At 49.1% G+C, this 21292-nt stretch overlaps 1 protein-coding gene across 5 annotated transcripts in view; it reads left to right on the forward strand.

Moving 5' to 3' along the window:
* Positions 1-21292, forward strand: part of Nfatc1 (nuclear factor of activated T cells 1) — a 113484-nt gene that overhangs the window by 10945 nt on the left and 81247 nt on the right. For all 5 annotated transcript variants that reach the window (XM_023700051.1, XM_023700053.1, XM_023700054.1 and 2 more), the window contains exons 2-3: positions 1797-2898; positions 19836-19995. In XM_023700051.1, the coding sequence (XP_023555819.1) occupies positions 1797-2898; positions 19836-19995 (1262 nt within the window). The remainder of the gene's footprint in view (positions 1-1796; positions 2899-19835; positions 19996-21292) is intronic.

Genomic DNA, 21292 nt, shown 5'->3' on the forward strand with positions numbered 1-21292 from the left:
GTAATGCTGGCAGTATTATGGCAGTGGGACTTGCGCATGGTAAGGACCCACCACCAGACTTTTGGCCTAGCAAAGCACATGGGTTTCTGCCACTCAGGGCTTCTGATGTCTGCCCTGTTCTCTCTGTCCCCTCCCAGTTGTGCTCTGCAGTTTCCAGATGGCAGCCAGGATTAGCCCCATCTCCTGTCCTCACAACCTGCCTGAGCCCACCTTCGGGAAGAGAGGCCATTGTGGAAATAGTGAGCAGTGTTTTAGTCAAAGAGATTTTATTTTGATTAAAGAACTCCTTGATAAGTGAGGGTTATAAAAGACTAGATTACAACAGCTAGTGGTTGGATGACTACTTCTGGAGTAGGTAATAACGAAACCAGAATCCCATCTGTTTGGGAAGTAGGAGAATACAACTGAGTTTGACTTGGTGCTTTGAGACAGTCACTTTTCTGGGGTTTGTTTCCATCAGGTTCTGAACCAGGACATAGCCGAAGAGCAGTGCCCTCTGTGGATAATAGCCCTTCCCTCCAGTGCACCAAGCCAGCGAGGGATCTAGAATTTCCACAAACTGTTTCCATTATTTACAGACCTGGGAATGCTAGACTGTAGGCACATAAGAAGCTCTAGGGCGCTGGAAGAAGTGTTTCACAATGGACATCCAGGAGCATGGCTTTCCTATGAAAATTGACACTAATGATTTAAAAAATAATTTATTGAGGTAAAATTAACACATAATGATTGTTTAAAATTTTTAAAAAATATTTATTTGATACAGGGTCTAGCTACACACTTCAGACTCAGTTATCTTCCTGTCTCAGCCTCCCTAGCACTGGGATTACAAGAGTGCACCATCATGCCCAGTTTCAGTTCTGGGGCCAGCAAGGCATGCAGTAACGGGGATCAAACTTGGGTCCTTGTGCTTGCTAGGCACTTAGACTGCTGAGCTATCTCCCCAGCCCACACAGATTGATTCTTAACTTTAGCTATGCATTATACTCATCTGCTTTGTTTTGTTCTTAAAGATGAATTCTTCAGACATGAGCCAGCCATAGGTATCCATGAAAGGAACCTTAAAATTCATGTTTAAATCCAATTCTGAGATATTGTCCTGCAGCTGGTGGTGGAGGTACTTTGACAGTAATTAGCCTATTGAAATCTATTTAAATGTCTAGATATCTGAAACATCCCTCCCTCCCTCCACTCACCTACCCCTTTATGTATCCATGCATCATCCATCTTTCATACATTCACTCCTTCCTCTCTTCCTCCCTCCCTCCATCATCTGTCCACCCACCCATCTATCCATTATCCACCTATCCATCTGTCCATCCACCTGTTGTCTGTCATCCACTTAGGAAATGCGATGAACTCTCTTAAGTGCCAGGCAGTCTTGGGCTCTAATGACAGCAATGAACCGAAAGACTAAGGCAGGCAAACCATGCTGCCATCATGGAATTGACTTTTTATTGGTCAAAAAGGTGATGAGAGAGATGAACAAATAAGAACACACAATGTCAGATTATGGTATGCACTGAAGAGGAAAAAACAAACTAGGAAGATGACCCAAGTGTTGTCTTAGGCCTGAATTCAAGAGAGTGCTTGACAAGTGCAGTCTTTAAACTTGTTCTGAAGGCAGTAAGGGACAGCTGTGTAGCTCTGGGAAGTGAGCAGCTGGCTTGGGAGGCATCACATGGGTGCAGAGTGGGGCCTGTGCCTGCCAGGGGCTGGTGGAGCTAGACGTTGGGCCCACAGAGACAGGGTATGTGCTTGCCAGCCCCTCATACCATCTTCTCTTTCCCCTCCAGAACACTACAGCTACACATCCTCCAGCCTCAGCTCTGCTCTGCCTCTCCCTACGGCACATACCTCCTTGCCAGCTCCATGCCATGACCTTCAGACATCCACGCCAGGGATCTCAGCTGTCCCTTCAGCGAATCACCCTTCGGGGTACGGAGGGGCTGTGGACAGCGGGGCCTCGGGTTACTTTCTATCTTCCAGCAATGCCCGGCCCAATGGGGCCCCCGCTCTAGAGAGCCCTCGCATTGAGATCACCTCGTACATGGGCCTGCACCATGGCACCAGCCAGTTTTTCCATGACGTGGAGGTGGAGGACGTGCTCCCCAGCTGCAAGCGCTCGCCATCCACGGCCACACTGAGCCTGCCCAGTATGGAGGCCTACAGAGACCCCTCGTGCCTGAGCCCGGCCAGCAGTCTGTCCTCTCGGAGCTGCAACTCTGAGGCCTCCTCCTATGAGTCCAACTACTCATACCCATACGCATCTCCCCAGACATCCCCCTGGCAGTCGCCCTGTGTGTCTCCTAAGACCACGGACCCTGAGGAAGGCTTTCCCCGAGGCCTGGGGGCCTGCCACCTGCTGGGCTCCCCAAGACACTCACCATCCACCTCACCTCGCACAAGTGTCACGGAGGAGAACTGGCTGGGAGCTCGTGGCTCCCGTCCCACATCCCCTTGTAACAAACGGAAGTACAGCCTCAATGGCCGGCAGCCCTCCTGCTCCCCACACCATTCACCCACACCATCCCCGCATGGCTCCCCACGTGTCAGCGTGACTGAGGATACCTGGCTGGGCAACTCCACCCAGTATACCAGCTCGGCTATTGTGGCAGCCATCAATGCCCTGACCACGGACAGCAGTCTGGACTTGGGTGATGGCATCCCTGTCAAGTCCCGCAAGACGGCCCTGGAGCACTCGCCCTCTGTGGCGCTCAAGGTGGAGCCAGCTGGGGAGGACCTGGGCACAACGCCACCCACGTCTGACTTCCCACCTGAGGACTTCACCTTCCAGCACCTGCGGAAGGGTGCTTTCTGTGAGCAGTACCTGTCAGTGCCGCAGCCCCCATACCAGTGGCCCAAGCCCAAGTCGCTGACCCCTGCATCCTACATGAGGTGAGTGGCCACAGCTAGGTCTGCTTGGGCTTTCCACTGGGGAGGAGAGGGGCTTACTGTGACATCTTTGGGTAGCACCACATCTCTGCCTCCTGCTCCTGCTCCTGCTCCTGCTCCCTGGGGCTCTCCTGGCTGCTTGCCTCCAGGTTTCCCTTTCCCCAAGGAGGTGACCCTGACATCTTCCTTGTTACCTGATCATCTATAAAGATGTGTTTTTGATGCTTTTTTGTCTGAGGTCCTTTTATGGCCCTGGGTTTAGGGCTTCAGCATAGCAATCTGGGGACACAGTTCTGCTGTGGTGAGGCTTGCCAGCACGTGCACGCAACCTTGTTTTTGATAAGACAGAGCCACACAGTTACCCTTCCATTTGTGCCTTCCTGCTGCTTACCCACTTCCTCTCCCGCCTTAATTGCTGTCACTACACTGGCGCAGATGGGACCTCAGCTCAGCAATCCCCCAGAGCAGCCGCCTCGCTGGTGTTTGGTGAACAACACAGCCGCCTCCTCCCAGGAGAGTGGCTCTCGCTCGCTGGCAGTCTGGTGACAGGGAGCTCAAGCGTGTTTTCAACTTTGGTCTTAGGTTGTTGGTTTTCCTTTTTAATGGAGCACAAGGCTGCTCATGTTCTACCGGGCCCATTTACCCAGCCCGGTGCTTTTATTTTTAACGAAACAGCTTTCCCCACAGATGGGCCACCCATGACCCCGGTGAAGTGCTTTCTGCTCCAGGATGTTTATCTGCGGGATAAAAATATCAGGGCCAGGGGAGCAGGGGTGTCCCAGGCTGAGGGGTGGCCACTCCAGTGGACCCTGCATGTACTATACCCCACAGCAGCCTGTGCCTGGCTCTTTTCCTTTTTGTTTCTCCTGTTTTCTCCTCATCTAGGGTACCCTGAGGGGGGAGTGGGGCTGGACCCACTGGCTTTCAGCAGCGAGTGCCTCAGAAAAATGGAGATCAGAGAGGTGACTGGCTGCCTTTCCCTGCCCTTGGGAGTCACCCCTTCACAGCACAGGGGCACAGCTATGCTCTGCCAGGGTTGTGTGGAGACTTAGTGCTGGAGAGAAGGTTCCTCCTGTAAGTTTTTGAGAGCATGTAGCAGGGAATGCCACACAGTTGACAGTTCCTGAAGCAGCTTGATGGGGCCCACCGGCCCCCTGGGCAATTTGGAGGGAGAGAAAGAAGTGCTGCTCCTCGCTTGCTTGCCTTCCAGTGCCTGTCTCTCTTCAGCCCCAGGAGGCCTGAGGAGCTAATGACTCAGGAGCCATCAAAATGAGGGTCCTGGAGCTGGGTGTGGTAATACACACCTGTGAGCCCAGGACTCTGAGAGGCTGATGCAGGAGGATCACAAGCCCAGCCTAGGCTACTTAGCAAATTAGTGAGACTGTCTCAAATTAAAGATTATAAAAAGGTTAGGGATGTAACTCAGTGTGAAGGCCCAGGCTCCATCCCTGGGATGGCAAAAAGAGAAAGAGCGTTTCAGGACTGGGAGTAACTTCATAAACACAGGAACCTATAAAAAAAAAAAAATCTATGTGGAAGTCATTTGAGAAATTTGAGAACTGTTTGTGTCTTCAATGCTAACATTATAATCTTTATTGAACTCAAAAGACTATCTCAGGGCCTGCCAGATAGCTCAGTGGGTTAAAGCACCTGCTTAGGTAGATGCAGGGGCCTGCTGTGCCAACCCTGCCCCAGTGCGGGCTGAGATGGTGATTAAGACTGGGCATAGTGGCGCACACCTGAAAAGCAGGAGGCTCACTACAAATCCGATCTGTGTAGTGAGATTCTGTAGACATTGTACTAAATACATACAAAAGAAAAAGAACATCTCAGTGCTAACTCTTAGCATCTACCCACTCACTACACCCTAGGATCTGAATTTCAGACCGTGAGGGGCATTGTCACGCATGAGTGGGCTTGACTGAACTCTTGAACATCAGGGAAGAGGGATGTGATCAGTATAACTGAACATAAGCATGAACAATCCCTTAAAGTTTGTTAAAATTCAGGTAGATCTTGCATTTTACTCTCTAGGGCTGTCACAACCAAGTACCCAGACAGGGCAGCATGAATAGTAGGAATTTGTTTCTCATGGCTTTGGGGATGAGAGTCTAACATCAAAGTATCACAGCCCACTTCCACTCCCCTCTCATTGGCTTGCAGATGCCATCTCCCGGGATCCTCAAATGATTGTCTCTGTATCTGTGTTCATATGTCCCCTTCTTTTTTTTTCTTTTGGAGATAAGGTCTCACTGTGTAGCACAGACTCACACACTGGCCTCAAATTCATGCCAAACTTCCTGCCTCAGCCTCCCAAGTGCTAGCAGTATAGTACTATGATATCAAACCTGGCCAGATGTCCCCCTTCTTATGAGGGTACCAACGCCCACCCCACTTACTTTGTTTTAGCTTGGTCATGTCATTAATGGTCCTTTCTCCAAATAGTCATATTCTGAGGTACCAGAAGTCAGCAGTGCCGCATAGGAATTCTGGGGCCACAGCCTGGCCCTAGCTGCCTGTCTGCTGTCCCAGGACAATGGCAGGACCACTCCAAAGGTGAAGTCTATTCTTTGGCCTGAGCCAGGACTCTGGTTTTCCTGGTGGACTGTGGCCTGCTATCTGCCTGTCTCAGACCTGCCTGGCAAAGCCATTGGAAAGCACAGCTGCTGTTTTCTTCCTTTGCCTGGGAGTATTGGCAGTGTCGCGTGGCAGATGATGCTGTCACCTTTATCTCCTGGTCACAGAGCTCTCTGGCTAGGTGTGATGCCCACGACATTCCTGTGAGTTAATGCAAACAAACAGGAGTGGAATGTACCAAACCAGCCTAGGGGTTTGATGTTCACCTTTTTTTCTGTTTTGGATCCACCTCAAAATATGTTTCCTGGTCCTTTGTGATGTGTTTCCATAGACATCATTAACTGGGGCTCTGGGGCAGCTGGAAGCCATAGGACAGATGAAATGTAAAGTCATTTTGCCAGAAAAAGGGAGCAGCCAGACTTCCTTCCCGTAGATGCCTCAGTGCACGGGACACGCCACAGATGGCTGGGGCTGGCACTGAGTTGCTGTGTCACTTGTCTCCCACATTTGAGGTGGGACATTGTCGTAGCCAGTTTTCCTCTTTCCTAGGATATAGGACCTCAGCTCTTTCGGTCCGTACCAATGTTAAAGGAGCTTATGATGAAGCGCCCAGGCTCGTCTTCCCTAAGGAATAGGTGTTGGGAGCACTTCCCCTTGGAGGACTTTTTTGTTCTGTTTTATGACATTCATCCTCTCTTCTGTGCAGAGCCCTCCAATAGGCCCAAAATAAGTTCAAAAAATGACACCAAATTGTATTGCATCTAAAGAAACTACTGTATGTTTGTGAATACATTGAGACTATTTGGTAGAATTATATAGTTTAGAATTTAACTGTATGTCATGTATAGCTTGGGAAACTGATGCAGAAATTATGGGTGACTTGCTCAACATCCACTACCCCTAAGAGATCAGGATTTCTTTTCTTTTCTTTTTTTCTTTTCTTTTCTTTTCTTTTTCTTTTTTTTTTTTTTTTTTTTTTTGTATTTTAGGGAAGGGTCTACAGGGTATTCAGGGTCTCACTACTAAATCGAACTCATAGTGATCCACCTGTTTCTCCCAACAGCTGGGAGTGCAGGTGTGTGCCACCATGCCCAGTATCAATTGCCTTCTCATTGCATCCCAGGGGCGGGGCCAGCATGGCAGACCCAGGGATCAAACCCCCAGCCCCTCCACCTTCTTGCAGGTGCTTTAATCCCTTGAGCTATTGGGCCGGCCCTAGAATTTATTTTCTCTACCTAGCATCTGTCTGAAGCAGGGTTCTTTTCTGCTGCATGTGTGCCATGGGTGGAACAACTCTGTGACACTACTGAGCACAGAGAGGAGCACATCCTGGCACAGTGGTGCAGAGAGGGACTACCTGGCACCTGTCTCTGGCCAGGGCAGGGTGTGCACCTGCTGCTGTATGGAAGATACCAACTTATAGTCAGTGATTTCTAAGTGTGTGTGTGTGTGTGTGTGTGTGTGTGTGTGTGTGTTTGTATTTTTTTTTTCCAGAACCAGGGATTGAACTTAGGCCCTTGTGCTTGCCATGGAAGCACTTATTCTACTGAGCCATCTCTCTGGCCCCTTAAGTGTGGTTTTTGATGGAGGCTTGGGACTTATATATTGACCTAACAGAACTAAAGTTTAAACAATCCTTGTCCATCTGTTCTGTTACCGAGCCACATCTAATCAGGTGCTTGTTGCTAGTGTGTGTGGCAGTGACTGGAGCACCTCTGCTCTTTCAGAAGAGGCTTGTGTGAAGCCTTGCTGTTTGGTCTCTGAAGGCCTTTCACCGTCTGCACCCACCTAGTCTCTGTGTCTACCTTTCAGAGGCAAAATGTATAGGAGGAATTTAGATAAAAAGGAGCTAGTTTGGGAACAGCAGAAGCCTTTTAATTGAGTGTGTTTGTACCCCCAGCAGCACACATGTTGAGTTAACTCCTCTGCATGACCCGCTTCTTGTTTTTTTTTTTTTTTTTTTTTTTTTTTGGTACATGTTTGCAGAACATAATGATTATACTCATCATGGGGAGTAGATACACAGGCATAACATCATGATTCTTTTTATTCTCCTTTCCCACTCCTAATTCCCAAACCACTGCTTTTTAAAAAGAGTAGAAATTCTAAGGGATATGATAGACTTACCAAATAGGTTTTACTCAAAGCCAGGTTGGTTCTAATGATCACAACTAGCCATATGGATTAGGCAGTTTTTGTTGCTGTGACCAAATACCTGAGAACATCATTCTAAAGAGAAGGATTCATTCTGGCTCATGGTTTCAGGGGCTCTAGTTCTGTGGGCTCTGTTATTGTGGGCCTGAGGTGAGGCAGAGACACCATGGTGAGAGCGCAGCATGGAGGGCATGGTGGGGGACATGGTGGAGTGCAGCTGCGCACCTCATGATAGTTAAGAAGCAGGGAGAAAGGCCGAGAGGACCGGGCTGGGGACCAGGTAGAGCCCCATCCCCATAACTATTACTTTCAGCCAGGCCCCACCTCTCGTTTCAGTCAACTCCCTATATGATCATCACATTATGACCTCATCAGTGATGGAATTAGAGCCCTTGCAATCTGATTGCTCCTCTTTTTTAGATTTCAGCCATGTTCCAATCAGTAATGTCACTGAGGCATCATTTCAGGTTTAACTGTGATGTTGCAGGTTGTAGTGGTATTAGTAGCTTTGATGCTATGCATAACTGTTAGCTTTAAAGGCCCTAACAAAATTTTTTAGAAGTTGAGCAAATAGTTCAGTGTCTTCCTAAAGTGGACTAAGAGTAAGCCTGTAAATGGGTAACAAGTAAATGCTCATCTTGTCTTTCTCATAACATAAATCCCCTACCAGTCTCACAGAGGAATTTCTACGGAATTTGGATAGCTGCTCTACTTTTGTGACTGGGTACAGGTCTGGGGTTGGCAGGGTGCCAGTAGAAGATGTCAAGGGGTCCTGGCTCCCCAGGCCCACCTCCAGACTCTGGTAGCCAGGCTGAACTGTTCAGAGCTCTGATGCCTGAAAAGAACATTGTCCTGAGCTCCATTTGAGAGCATAGATTGTAGATTGATTGCAAACCAGTGTGCTGGAGGGCTATGTCCCTAGAAGAAGGAGCATGTGGCTAGTATTGGCTATAATGGTCCTCCCAGGACATTTCACTGCAGACTGAGGGCATTTGCATCATCTTGCAAGACAGACAGCCTAGAAGTCCAGGATGTGGTATCACCTTGGAGTTTGCAAAGCACTTTCATGGCTGAACCTCAGCTACTGTGTAAAGCTTTGGTCATGACTGCTTTCATTCCTGTCCATATAAGCCTTGCCCTTTTCTAGGAGGGAACCTGGTACCTTGCTTTGGATCCATTTCCCTGCTACAGCCTGGCTGTGACACCCCTGGCTGTAACTGTCATCTTAGGGACTCAACAGGCCTTTTTAGTCTCCCTCCTGACTGCAAGCATGTATAGGTAGCCTGTGCCTTCCTCTAACTCCTCTTAGTGGCATGCCCTCAGAACTGGGTCTTAATTGAACTCCTGTGACCAGGAAACTGGAAGGAGGCCTGTTGCTGGAAGCATACCATTGTCTTCTTGGTCTTTGAGAACTATGGCTGTACTTCACCTTGACTACAGGGGGCTGAAGGTTCTGACAGAAGCGCTGAAGTCAGGGAATAAAGTGTAAGTGGATATGTGTTCTGTGGGCTCAGTAGCTACTTTTTGAGAGCTTCTTCTTGACTTTGGGACTGGCCCCTGCTGTTTGCACCCAATGGAGAGAGCCAGCTGCCCTCATCAGATGGACTGCCTGCCTACTGGGGTGGGAGGGAGGTGAGCACATAGGCTGTCTCTCAGCCTGCCTTCTTCCTGCTGTCCTTTCAGCCTGCAGAACCTAGGTATTCCCAGGGACTGCGGAGAGAGCAGAGGCCTTGCTGTGGCTGTAGGAAGAGTCCTTCCACCCATGCACACGCTGCATGTGCCTTGTAGATAAGGAAGCACGGGACCACATCAGGGCTCTCCATGGCACCTGACTCTTAGTGGGACCAAACCTGAGTTGGGGCCCCTTGTTACGGATCCCCAGATAATAGCAGAATGGAATGCACTTCCAAGATGAACTGGCCCTGAAGCTTGCACCCCAATACCATCTCTGTGGGGCCCTGACTCCTAAGAATTCTGTGGGTCAGCAGTCCTCCTTGCAACCCCCTGCAAGACTGCCAGGTAGCAAGAAGGCACTGGGACAGGGGCCAGAGTGCCCTGGTGTAAAGTAATGCCTTCGAGGACCCCTGAAGATTGGACCCTTGGAGCTACATGAGGAACTCTCTGTAACACTGAGGACATTGTGTCTTCTGATCTCAGCCACAGCAGTGCTCAGACACATCCCTTGTCATGCTTCCTTAGGATGTTACAGTTTGCAGCTGATGCCTGGAGACTGTGCCCCACTACCCTGATTACTGTCTAAATTTCTGACATTTCAACTAAGATTTTTAAGGAGGCTGTGAAAATGCAAGCGGCCTGTCTTAGGAAGGACATTGGCCCTTGGTCTCCTTTAGGACGTTCTTCTGTGGGGAAAGGGGAACTCACAGACTTCTGTGTTCCCAGAAATGACATGACCACTTGAAGCTTTGTGGCTTAATGCTCAGGTTTTTCAGTCCGACCTGGAGATTTGAAATGCTGCTAATCTCAGAATGGTCACAGTCATTTGATTAGCTTTGTCTGTTTTGCTCATATTGGCCCTTATGTGGGGTGAGGGGAGGGTAGATCCAGGCTGAGAAGCTGTGTCTGAGGGCATTGTGTCTTCTGCAGAAGTTGCCACAAGTCTCCAGTTTTGAGATTTTCCTCTCGTTGGTCGACAGCATAGAGAGCTGCTGTGCATCAGTGACCACAGACATAACAGTCAACTCCTGCCCAGACGTTCTTGTTGGAGGATCAAGGTAGAAAGTAGGGGCAGTGACTTGCAGCTGGCTTAGATGTGGAGAAATACCCCTGCTTAGGGATAGAAATCCGGAGTCCCGGGCTAAAATGTTTTATCTGTGTCTTTATTACCTATTGTGAAATATTTTCTGGAAGCTGGAGTTTGACCCATAAGTATTGTTAGCCATTGACAAAGAAGAATTGGAAAGGCTGCATTTAAGTGAAGGTTTTTCCTTCCAATATCTCCTAATGAGAACACTTGCTCTGACTTTCATTTCTGTTGGCATGGGGCTGAGACAAACCATTCCCAGGCCAAGACAAATTGCTTAGACTTCTGTTGTGTGCTGCATGGTCGGCTTTGGCCCAGCTCTACAGGTAGAGGGTTCTGGCTTCCTCTGAAAGGAATTGCTTCTCCTTGGAATATGGAGATAGCATGTGTGTTCCCAAGAAGCAGTGATTGCGAGTATGTTCTTGAGGCTCTTAGCGAAGGAGAGATCTTGCGCCTCTATCACTGCTGGTGGGCAGTATGTCAAAGGCAAGTCAGGGGCATGTCCAGCTCTGCTCCCTCTGCAGAGATTATTGTTATTGAGCAAGGTGGTTCACCCTCGTCTCCAGGGTGAAGCTTGAGCAGGCCTCGAACCACATGGAAGTGTCCCACTTGCCTCAGGACTGTCTCTGTGAAGGTGAATTGGCTCGATGTGTTCCGAACGCTTCAGGCCATGTTTGGACTTACCCTAATGCCCCTGTTTCTCTTTAATTCATAACTCTGGACCCAGGTATCCAGCAGCACTGGTAGGCTAAAAGAACCTACCTCAGGCCAATCACAGAGTTGATGAGTTCACTGCTGTGGTGTCTTGTGCATGGGTCCACCTTGTACGGTGAAGGAGGGGACTGCTTATGAAAATGTCAAGACGTGAAGTTAAACAGCAAGAAGCTATGTGGCCTTTTTGCTTGAGCTAAGCATGGTGCAGTCCTCATGGTCAGCTGCTAGGCTTGAGCTCCCCTCATCTGGCCACAACCCATGCGGTCCCCCGGGGGTTGGGGTTCCTGCGCATTGGAGGTAGCCGTCATGGAGACCAGAACAAAAGGCCATGGGAAATAGCAGTATTCTTCTCATCAGCCAGAAACCTAAAGAGGAGTGGGCTAGGCAGCTGCTCTTGGCAATGCCGCCATACAGGAGCTGTGATTGTGCTGCGGCCATGCACAGACTCCAGGTGGGCTGCCATGGCCATGGTCCTGGAGCTGTGGTTCCAAGTATTAGAGTCCTCAGCTTCAGCCACTGCTAGGCCTCTGGGTGTCTCCACCCTGGGGAGCAGCACGGTGTTCTTACGTGGTATATCCACAGATGACTGAGAACTGCCTTAATTTCAACTCAGAAGATCACACTTTGAACCAGGGATGTTGGCTTTAAGCTTGTAACAGTGCTTTCTACTTACCCAAGGGCCAGGTTTTCCTGTAGGTCAAGACCTGAATGAATAAATGAGTGAACTGGGCAACCTTGACTAGTGAATGGTATTTCAGCATCATTTTGACATCAGAGCAATGGGAGTATTGGCTCTGTGAGTTCTTGTATCTTATCATACAGGCATTTGTGTGATATTGAGTTTCTTGGTTTGTTTGTTGTATTTCTCATAAGTGACCACAGAAGGTGTGTCCCGATGCATTCTGGTTGCGCAAATATCCTCTGTATAACCACAGGTTAGCTGTGACTTCCAGGAAGTTGGCTTAGAAAAAGGCATAGTTTGCAGTAATTTGAAGCTCTGACAGTAGAGGGTGAGGAGGGACAACGTGGGAGTCTCTGTCCTTGTCCTTGTCCTGGGGTATTTCTCCCTGTCTGTCTGTCCTTCCTCTTTGTGGGCTCTGTAGCCTGAGAACAGGTACAGGAGAGGAACTGTATGTAAATTGCATGGTGTCTAGCCTCTGGTCAGGAAAGTCTAGTGGAGTTCCTTTTTTTTCCCCAAACCTTACTCTTGAGCAGAAAGGAGTGCTGGGCATTGTGATCAGGTGTGTTCTTCTCTCTGTAGACTTTCAGGAGGAAGGGTGCAGTGTCAGTGGACTCCGTGCGTGTAGTGGAAGAGGACCCCCATGCAAGGGAGCTGTTGACTCTGGGGTAAGGTGGGAGCCCAGGACTTTGGGGAACCTGAGGCTCATCCTGGCTCCTGCTGTGCTCTGTCCACTTGCCACGCTGCCCAAGTGCAGGACAGCATGAAGGACCAGGACCAGCCATAGGACAGCTGCAGGCAGGCCTGGGCTCCAGGTTCAGTTGAAGGCTCATGGGATATCCCTGTGTTTTTTGGAGGGGAGTCTGTAGGGTATAGGTAGAGAGAATAGATCAAGACCAAAATGTATCCTCAAGGGAGACTTGAAGAAGGGGTATCTTTGGAAAATCTGAGCACCTATTCGATGGGACTTTGGAGTACAACCAATTCAGATGAAATTCCTGAATCTGTCATCGCTTCTTGCCTGTGTACAGAAAGTTCCAGATCTGTGACTTTAACGGGACTTGAACTCCAAAGCCTGATGTATGCTTCCCTGTGGGGCAGAGGCTGCTCACCATGGACCTCCATACTCACTCCTGTGCAGGGGTCCTGGCTCTTTGTGCACCCAGAGCAGCTGATCCAATGTGGGGAGCAGGGCAAGAGGAAGAGAATGGAGTGCCCAGTGGCTCTGGGTTGTGACTGGTTCTGGGGACAGCAGGTGGAGGGCCAGCCCATACAGCTGTCATGTTGGGGGTTGAACCAAGACCACCTAGGATAAGAGGCAGGGACAGGAGAGGTGGCTTCTGCCTCATGAACCCAACGGGATGGGCAGAAGGACTGCAGATTGGTTCCCGTGTTATCCATTTCTTCCCATTGATGTTGCCATAAAGGAAAACATGATGTTTCTGCTCATGAAAACATGATGTTTCCGCTCATTTTGGGGACTCTTGCCTACACAGCTATCTCCCGTGACCCCCAGGGTACAGAGTGCCCATCTTGGGTTGCTGGGAGAGCCATTAGTGACAGGTGTACAGGCCAGTGCCAGAGGTAGGACAATAGAGGGCAGAGGCCAGGCTTCTTCCCCCATCTGTGAGATTTGAAGGCTTCAAGAATTCCTGGGTTTCTGTGTCTCTCCCTGTTCCTGCCCTTTGTTGAGACCCTTGTTCTCAAAATTCATGGGTTATAGCCACATAGTCCTTGAGGTCATCCCAGGTACACTGTGGAAGTTGGGTGCTTGTACCCAGTGACAGCCCTGGCAGGGCAGGGGTGCCTGGTCCAGAGACAATGCTCAGATTTGAGCAAAGTGGGGAGTATGTCACCCACAGACCTGTGCCCATCTACCATAAACTTGGTTTTGCCCCCACTGACCACCTGACCTCTCCCAACTGGGCATGAGCTGACCTCCCAGAAGACTGACCTCTCCAGGACAGGACAAACTTTCTCAGGCCAGATTCTTCTGTTGGAGAGCTGTAACCCAACTGTAGATCTCCGCAAGATCACTGTGTGGTCCTGGCCTTGATTTCAGGTGGATGGGTGGATGAAGCCTTGTGGCTCAGACTCTGCTCAGTGGCTGAGAGATACACTGACAATCCCCTCCTTCCCTCCTTCTTTCCTGTGTTCCTTCTTCCTTTCCTTCTTTTTGAACTAAGAGAGAAATCCAAACAACTAACCAGTGAGGAGCTCTGTGGCTCCTGACCCTGAGAAAATGTGTCATAATTTTGAAAACCTTGTTTTGCTTAAACTTGCTTTCATTGTCCTTCCATTGGGCAGTTTTAGCCCTGCCACATTTAGAGTTGGTAGCTTCACCTATCATAGAATTTTGAAAGTCATACACGGCCTTTCCATGGTTCCTCACATAGGGGTTTAATTCTTTCTTGGAGACTTCAGAATCTAGAGGATTTTACCTAAGCCATGTAATCTGAACAGCCGCCTTGGGGTTTTTACTAGAGAATTATACTGAGGTCCTTCTTTGGGGCTGACTTGTAGAGAAAATTTGTCTTCAGGTACTGGCTGACAGTGGCCTTGCTGAGGGAGGGGACCCAAAAGACCCCTGGAGCCCCTGATCAGTTGACCATGGTGAAGGTATGGGTTAGCCCTTGAGGTATTTTTTTTTAAAATATTATTTGGGGGGTTATACAAATCAGATCCTTTACTGTGGAATAGTTTAAAAATACAGATAATCAAAACCAAAGAGGAATTCCTGACAATTCTATGACTTTGACTATCAAGTGATCGTTTTAATTCTTATCCTCCAAACCTGATCTTGAGAACTGTTTTTGGTCTTTTACTTTTCACATCAGGAAACTTTAAACATAGCTGCGAGAGGCCACATGTGCCTCCCACACCACTTCCCCCGTGCGCAAGCCACCTTCTGAAGCCAGTGCAGGCACCGTATCACTTTATCTGTGTTTCCATGTGTCTCTCTTAGAGGTGAGGACTCATTTTAAGAAACTAAGAATACTATTGTGTCATCTGGTAACAAATGTAAAGTGGCCTCAGTGTGAAGCAGCGAGTCACTGTTAGGATTCCCTGTTCCATAATTTCTTGGCAGTTGCTGCACCAGGTTCCACGTGGGTCCCTTTGCCTGGCAGAGAATACCTCAGATCTGCACATTTGCTCTCTTCTTCCCTGTGGAAGTTGGAGGGGCTGCTTCTGTCTCCCATCTGGGTCTCATAGATGGCCTTTCAGGTGTGCTCTGTGGTCCACATGTAATCTGTTTATCCCTCAGATTGCTGTGGCCTCGGGCTCTCCAGGGTTTGGATTTTTTGTTGGCCAAGTGATAGTTGTACCTCTTGGTGATATTGGTGGGGTTTTAAGGACTTTGTGTTAAGGTGCTGGGTCCATAGCAAGTGGCCTTTTGCAGTGGATCAGGCAGGTAGTGATGGAGCTGCCCTGGTGGGTGGTGGGCAGAGTGGTCTGACCCTGTCCCTCCTTGGGGACTTGACTGTGAGGGCAGTATATGAGGAGCTGGGGGTGGGCTTCACTGTACCCTGATTAGCAGTTTGCTGCTGCTGAAGTGCCCTGGGCTCTGAGTTCAGGTGCAGGTAATGCCTGAGTTTACTTGCTTCTGGGCCTCTTGGGTGTCCTGTGCTAGTAGAAATGCCAAAAGCAGAGTTCAAAAGCACCTATAAAGTACAGTGTTATTTCAAAAGACTGTCTTAGGGCTGGTGACCTGCACTGGGACAGGGGTTTAATCCCTGGCACCACAAGCTCCCCCCAACCCATAACGGAAACCTGGGTGGTGTCAGGCACCTATAATCCCAGCTGTGGGGAGGCTGAAAACAGGAGAATCACTGTGGGTCCGATCTGCATAGTGAGACCCTGTACCAAAAAAAAGACTGTCTTATCTCAAGGTTGTTTTGAATTCTGGGATGAGGCCTGTGTGTGGGCCTGACCCAGGAAGTGGGGCTTGGTGAGAGACCCTCCCGTGTGCCCCTAGACAGCCTGGCATAGCAATGGACAGGTAGTGAGGCACTCTTGTGGCTTTGCAGGTGCTCAGGGGAAAAGGGCTGGGAAATGCTGACCCAGTGTAGACAGGAGCTGGGGACACGGAGACCTTTGGGCTCTGTCTCTAGACCACAGTGTGTAGGTGGCTTCCACACTGTGAACTGTGCACCTGCATCATCCTCCACACTTCTGTGAGAGGGAGCGTAGCCTATCTCGTGGGAAGTGGGTCTCAGTGCTGTGAACAGTGATTCAGACAGGGAGAGCTGGGGCTCCTCCTGCCCACACCCACAGGCTATGGAAGGTATGACTGGCTCGCCCAGAGCCTGGCTGGGTTCCTTCCCACCCCGCACCCCAGTACAGAGGTACATTAAATACCAGAGCCTGAGGCTTCTGACACGGAATTAAGGAACGATTCTTTACCAAAATCTCCATGCACACATTCAGGAAGGATCTGAGATCTTCTCAAAGGCATGTTTGGAGGAGGCTTTGAGCTGCTGTGTGGCCTCCCAGGGCTGATGTCCGGGTGGGACTGAGCGGTGTCTGCTTCTTCACATGGATGCATCTGTGGCCACTGGGCTCCTGATGCTGCTCATTTCTAGGTCTGCACATGTATTTTCTTGCTGTCTTGTGTTTTATGTCATTTCATTCCATGAAGTTTACAGGACCTGTGCTCTATCCATCAAGGGATTAGGCTTATAAGCAACTGTTCTGAACAGGACCAGAGAATGGTGACTGACACTTATGCATCTGACAATATAATGACAATGGATGTCACCCCACAGTGGCCTCTGTAGCCCCTGGACAGCTGGCCTTTGTGGACAGAGAGGCTGGCCTCAGGTGTGTGCCAGCTGGCCTGGAGTCTCACTGTGTTTTTAGTAAGACACACAAAAGATAACAAGTAGATGCGTACAAGCCTAGACAGTTCCAGAACCTTCACTTCTAGTAGATGAGAAGTATTTATTTTATTTATATTTATTACTCGTATATTATGTTTTGCCCATATATTTAAGTATTGCTCATATATTTAAATATTATATAAAAGTGGGAACAGAAACACAGGGAACCATTTCTGGGGAAAAGCACTGGCAGGAGTTCACACAGATTAGGACTTGTGCTGGGACCAGTCCTTAGAGGGGCTGTGTTACTTCCTACCACCTCAAGGGAACACAGGGGTAATATGTCAAGCACCCTGAAGCACTCGCGTCCTTTGACCATGCACCTTCACTAAGGAAGGGTCAGGCAGCTGTCCTGTTTAATTATGTGCTACTTGTATCAATGAAACTTACAGCAGAAAGAGCTGGAAGCAGTATGCCCTAATGCTCAAGTATGATCTTTCTTTAGAAGAACAGAGTCAGTGCAAGAAGTTGAGGCAGAACGATTGTCACAAGTTAAATGCCAGTCTGGACTACATTGTGAGATGCTCCTTCAAAGCACAAAAGAGCAAAACAGATAAAACTCAAAACTAGGATACTAAGCCATACATTTTGTTTTATAATAATATAGCCCTTTTATATAGAAATATTTATGCATCTTCACCCAGATGTTGGATTGACCCTTTGGGGTGATAGTATAGGTTAAATATGTGGTTGACTTCACTTGTACCAAGCTGGTTGACCTTAGGGACCTGTGTAGTCTCCTGATTTCTTGGTTGCACGGAGTATTGTCTTAGCTACTTTTCTCTCATTGCTGGGACAAAATACCCTACACCCAAGGTTAAGGAAGGAAAGGTTTATTTAGCTCACAGTTGGTAGAAGTTTCAGTCCATATTCAGCTGGCTCCAAGGCAGAGTGGCACATGTCAGAGGGCAGCAGTTTATGGCAGCAGAAAACAGCAAAGAGCAAAGGGAGGAGTAGCAGCTGTGGCAGCTAGCAACCCTCTCTTCCTTCCTCTTACTGTATGCAGATTACCCACATTAGAGCGGGTGTAGCGTTCATACCCATAATCCCTGCACTGGATCATGAATTAATCACAGACTCTAGAAGCTGTTCCAATGACTGCATCAGACTTTCGGGGAGCAACTAGATGCAAACCATACCAAGTGTGACTTTTAAAGATATGAAATTATGTAAAGATGAACTAAAGTTGGAAGTCAGGTTGTATTCTGAGTACAGATCTTCAATTAGTGAGCCCCAGCTGTTGAGGCTGGGGCTATTCAGAGAAGTCTTCTGCTGGCGGCAGCAGCTGCCCCTCTTTGTTTTGTGGGACCCACAGAGGGCAGCAGGTGGGGGTAGAAGGGTTGCCCCACCCAACTCCACTCCTCTCCAGTCTTAGTCCTTTTCTGTGATCTAAGAAGCAGAGTTAAATTTTTATGGTGCTGCCAAATTCATACTGAAAATTTCCAACCGACACTGACAATTTTAATTTTCTATATTACAATATTTATTTCCTAAACCATTATTACTGTGAGCTGTATATACACTATGCTGTAAATCTGTAAGTGATTCAATAGCAAATGATGCAGAATTATTCTTGTATAATAGTCAGATGCAGAGGGCTTAGCTTCCCTCACCTACAAGAAAGAGGATCATTTTGCCAGAGTGTGAGGTGCTAGACTTTTCCTCTTTCCTTCTTTGCTTCCTCTCTTTTCCCTGTGTCTGTGTCTGTCTGCCTGTCTCTGTCTCTGTCTCTGGGTCTGTCTCTGTCTCTCTGTCTCTGCCTGTTTCTGACAGATGCTTAGCCCGTGGGCAGTGGGTGTCTCTGTATGTTCAGTGGCCCCCATTCCTATACCCTTTCCTCTGGTAAGGGAGCAGGTGATCAGAGGAACCCCCCAGTGCACAGGAACTCTCAGCTTTCTGTCTCTCCTCCTGTGCTAGAAGCCAGGCCCCTCACCTGCTGGGCTGCACTGCCCCCCAGCAGTTGCAGTTGACCTCGAATCTGTAGAATGGCCTTCCCCAGGATGCTGTCCTCCCTCCCGGTGGAACCTTCTGCTGAGCCACTCTTCCTTCCGCCTGGCAGCACTGCCGGAAACTGGGCGTGCGATGAGATAACCTCACAGGAAATGGCCTTGACAGCTGCAGCCGAGAACCTGCTCAGCTCAGAGCAGCACACCCAAAGAGCAGTGCTGCTCCAGCGCTGATCAGTCCTACTCTGTAGACCAACCATGCGCAGCCTGTGCTGGGGGCTTCCTTTTTCTGGGCAGACACAGATTCTGTCTGTCTGTCTGTCTGTCTGTCTGTCTGTCTGTCTGTCTTTCCTTTTTCTTTCTTTCTTTGCTTCTTTTTTTCTTTTGTTTTCGTGGAACTGGGAATTGAACTCAGGCCCTTGCGCTTGCCAGGCAAGCGCTTATTCTACTGGGCCATCTCCCCAGCCCTAGACACAGATTCTTAACACAACTTGTACTTAGTGTGTGTGGGTCAGACATGGGGGTTTTGTGCCAGGCTTCTAGGTCACTTTGCATCTGGTCAGAACAGAGTTGGTGTTTGCGCCACACAGGCAGTTCTATTTTTCCTTTTCCTGGCTCTGGGCAGAAGGTACCAGTGAATTGGCGGTTTCAGGGAAATCATTCCCGGAGCCCCAGAATAGCTGGTCATAGAGGCCACCGAGACAGGGATCCCAGGAGGGCCCCCCTGCAGGGCACAAGGTTGTGATGTGACTTTGCTCCTGGCTGGCAACTGCAGGCTGTCTCTCCAGGGCTCTTCCTGGCTTTGGGCAGGGGTTCAGTCAGCATTTGAAGATTCTGGATGAAAGCACTGAGAGACTAGGACCGCGGGCTCTGCCCACAGTGGGAAGTCTTGTTTGCTTGGCTTGTGCCTCTGGTTTTAAGAAACGTTTCTTTCAGTCAAGGCCCTATCTTGTGAGGAAGTTTAGATAATTTACAAAAACTTATCATGAAGGAAGGACAACATTTTTATTGAGGTGTGAAGAGCTGGCCAACTATGACCCTACAAGGTGATGAAGTGGCCACTGACTATGCTGCTCAGTCACTCAAGGCAGAATGCCACCCCACTGATGGGTGCTAGGGGTGCGAGGTGGATGGCTGCCTGCTAGTTGTGCCTGAGGCATGCCTTGGGCTCTGTGGTCCAAGAATGTGTCCACCAGCCTGGGCCTTAACAGTTCTGTCTTCCTTTGCAGCCCATCTCTGCCCGCTCTTGACTGGCAGCTGCCATCCCACTCTGGTCCCTTTGAGCTGCGGATTGAGGTACAGCCCAAATCCCACCACAGAGCTCACTACGAGACAGAGGGCAGCCGGGGGGCTGTGAAGGCGTCAGCTGGAGGACACCCCATTGTACAGGTATGGGGACCACTGGATCTGAGGCTCATGTGAGTGTTGGTGCTTTTTACCCAATGACAGCAGCAGAGCAGCAGCCCGTGTGGCTTTCCCACCCTCCCTAGTGCAGATGTTGTCATCTGACCATGCAGCTAAGTGTTATCCATAGTGGAAGTGAAATTCCCATTTTTTCTTCAGCTCAACTGCTTTTTGACTTACTTGGGTTATATCTTGATGAACCCAGTGCAAATTCTCCTCTGGTTTTGGGGACTCTACTGCTCTTATTGCCCTTTCCAGCATCATGACAAGGGAGCACATCCCTTACTGCTATTCCAAGTACAAAATTTAAAGTATAATTCTTCTGGGGGCTGGGGAGATAGCTCAGTAGAATAAGCGCTTGCCTGGCAAGTGCAGGGTCTTGAGTTCAATCCCCTGTACCACACACACACACACACACACACACACACACACACACACACACAAAATTCTGTAAAGTATATTTCTTCTGAATGCCTGTGATAGATTGCTTTTCATACCATTGTAAAACTGGAAGATTGTAAGGTGAATTTTGTAAGTCAGGAGCCAACTGTGAAATCTTGGGAGTGGGGAGATCCTATGGCTCTTGTCCTTACAGATTATCTATAACTGTTTTAAAGCTTTGCAAAAGGCAATGTTTATGCCTGTGCCCCCGAGGGTGTGTATATTTTTTATGACTGCATTCTTTCCTGGAGCAGAAGTTCTCCAGATGTGCCCTTACCACCTGCTTCACATCACCTCATCTGGGTGTTCAGTAATGCAGGTGCTGGGTAGAAGGCCTGCTGTGGGTGTGGCCTGGACCGCTGTGCTCCCCGCCTTCAGGACAGGGGATGTCTGAGAGGCAGGTGATGAGGTGGTGGTTGCCCAGGAGCAGTGGTAAGCTAAGCCACAGCATACCTGTGCTAGGGTCCCTTGCCAGGGACCAGGATCTCCCAGGGGTGGCTCTGGGTACATTTCCCTGCCTGATTAACACTTCAGGCAGGGATCTAGTTTATTTGCTGTAGAGCCAGAATATCCATTAGCAATTGTTGGGTGACACATTGGTGACTGTGAGGGGCCAGTATGTCCACCAACCTATTTCTGTCCCTTTTCTACTAGGATGTCAGAGTGAAATCCCTATCAATGATGTGATTGCTTCCCTTTGCCATGCCTGCATGGAAGGCGTTAGACTCACTTTCGCCCCCAGATGTTGCTTTACAACAGCCACAGAGAGGCCTTTTTGCCCTCAGGCCAGGTCTCCAGCCAGAAAGCGTTATAGAGAGCCCTTTCCCCAGTGCCCTCAAAT

This window comes from Octodon degus, unplaced genomic scaffold (genome assembly GCF_000260255.1).
Source record: "Octodon degus isolate 3935 unplaced genomic scaffold, OctDeg1.0 scaffold00120, whole genome shotgun sequence".
In the NCBI taxonomy this organism is placed as follows: Eukaryota; Metazoa; Chordata; class Mammalia; order Rodentia; family Octodontidae; genus Octodon; species Octodon degus.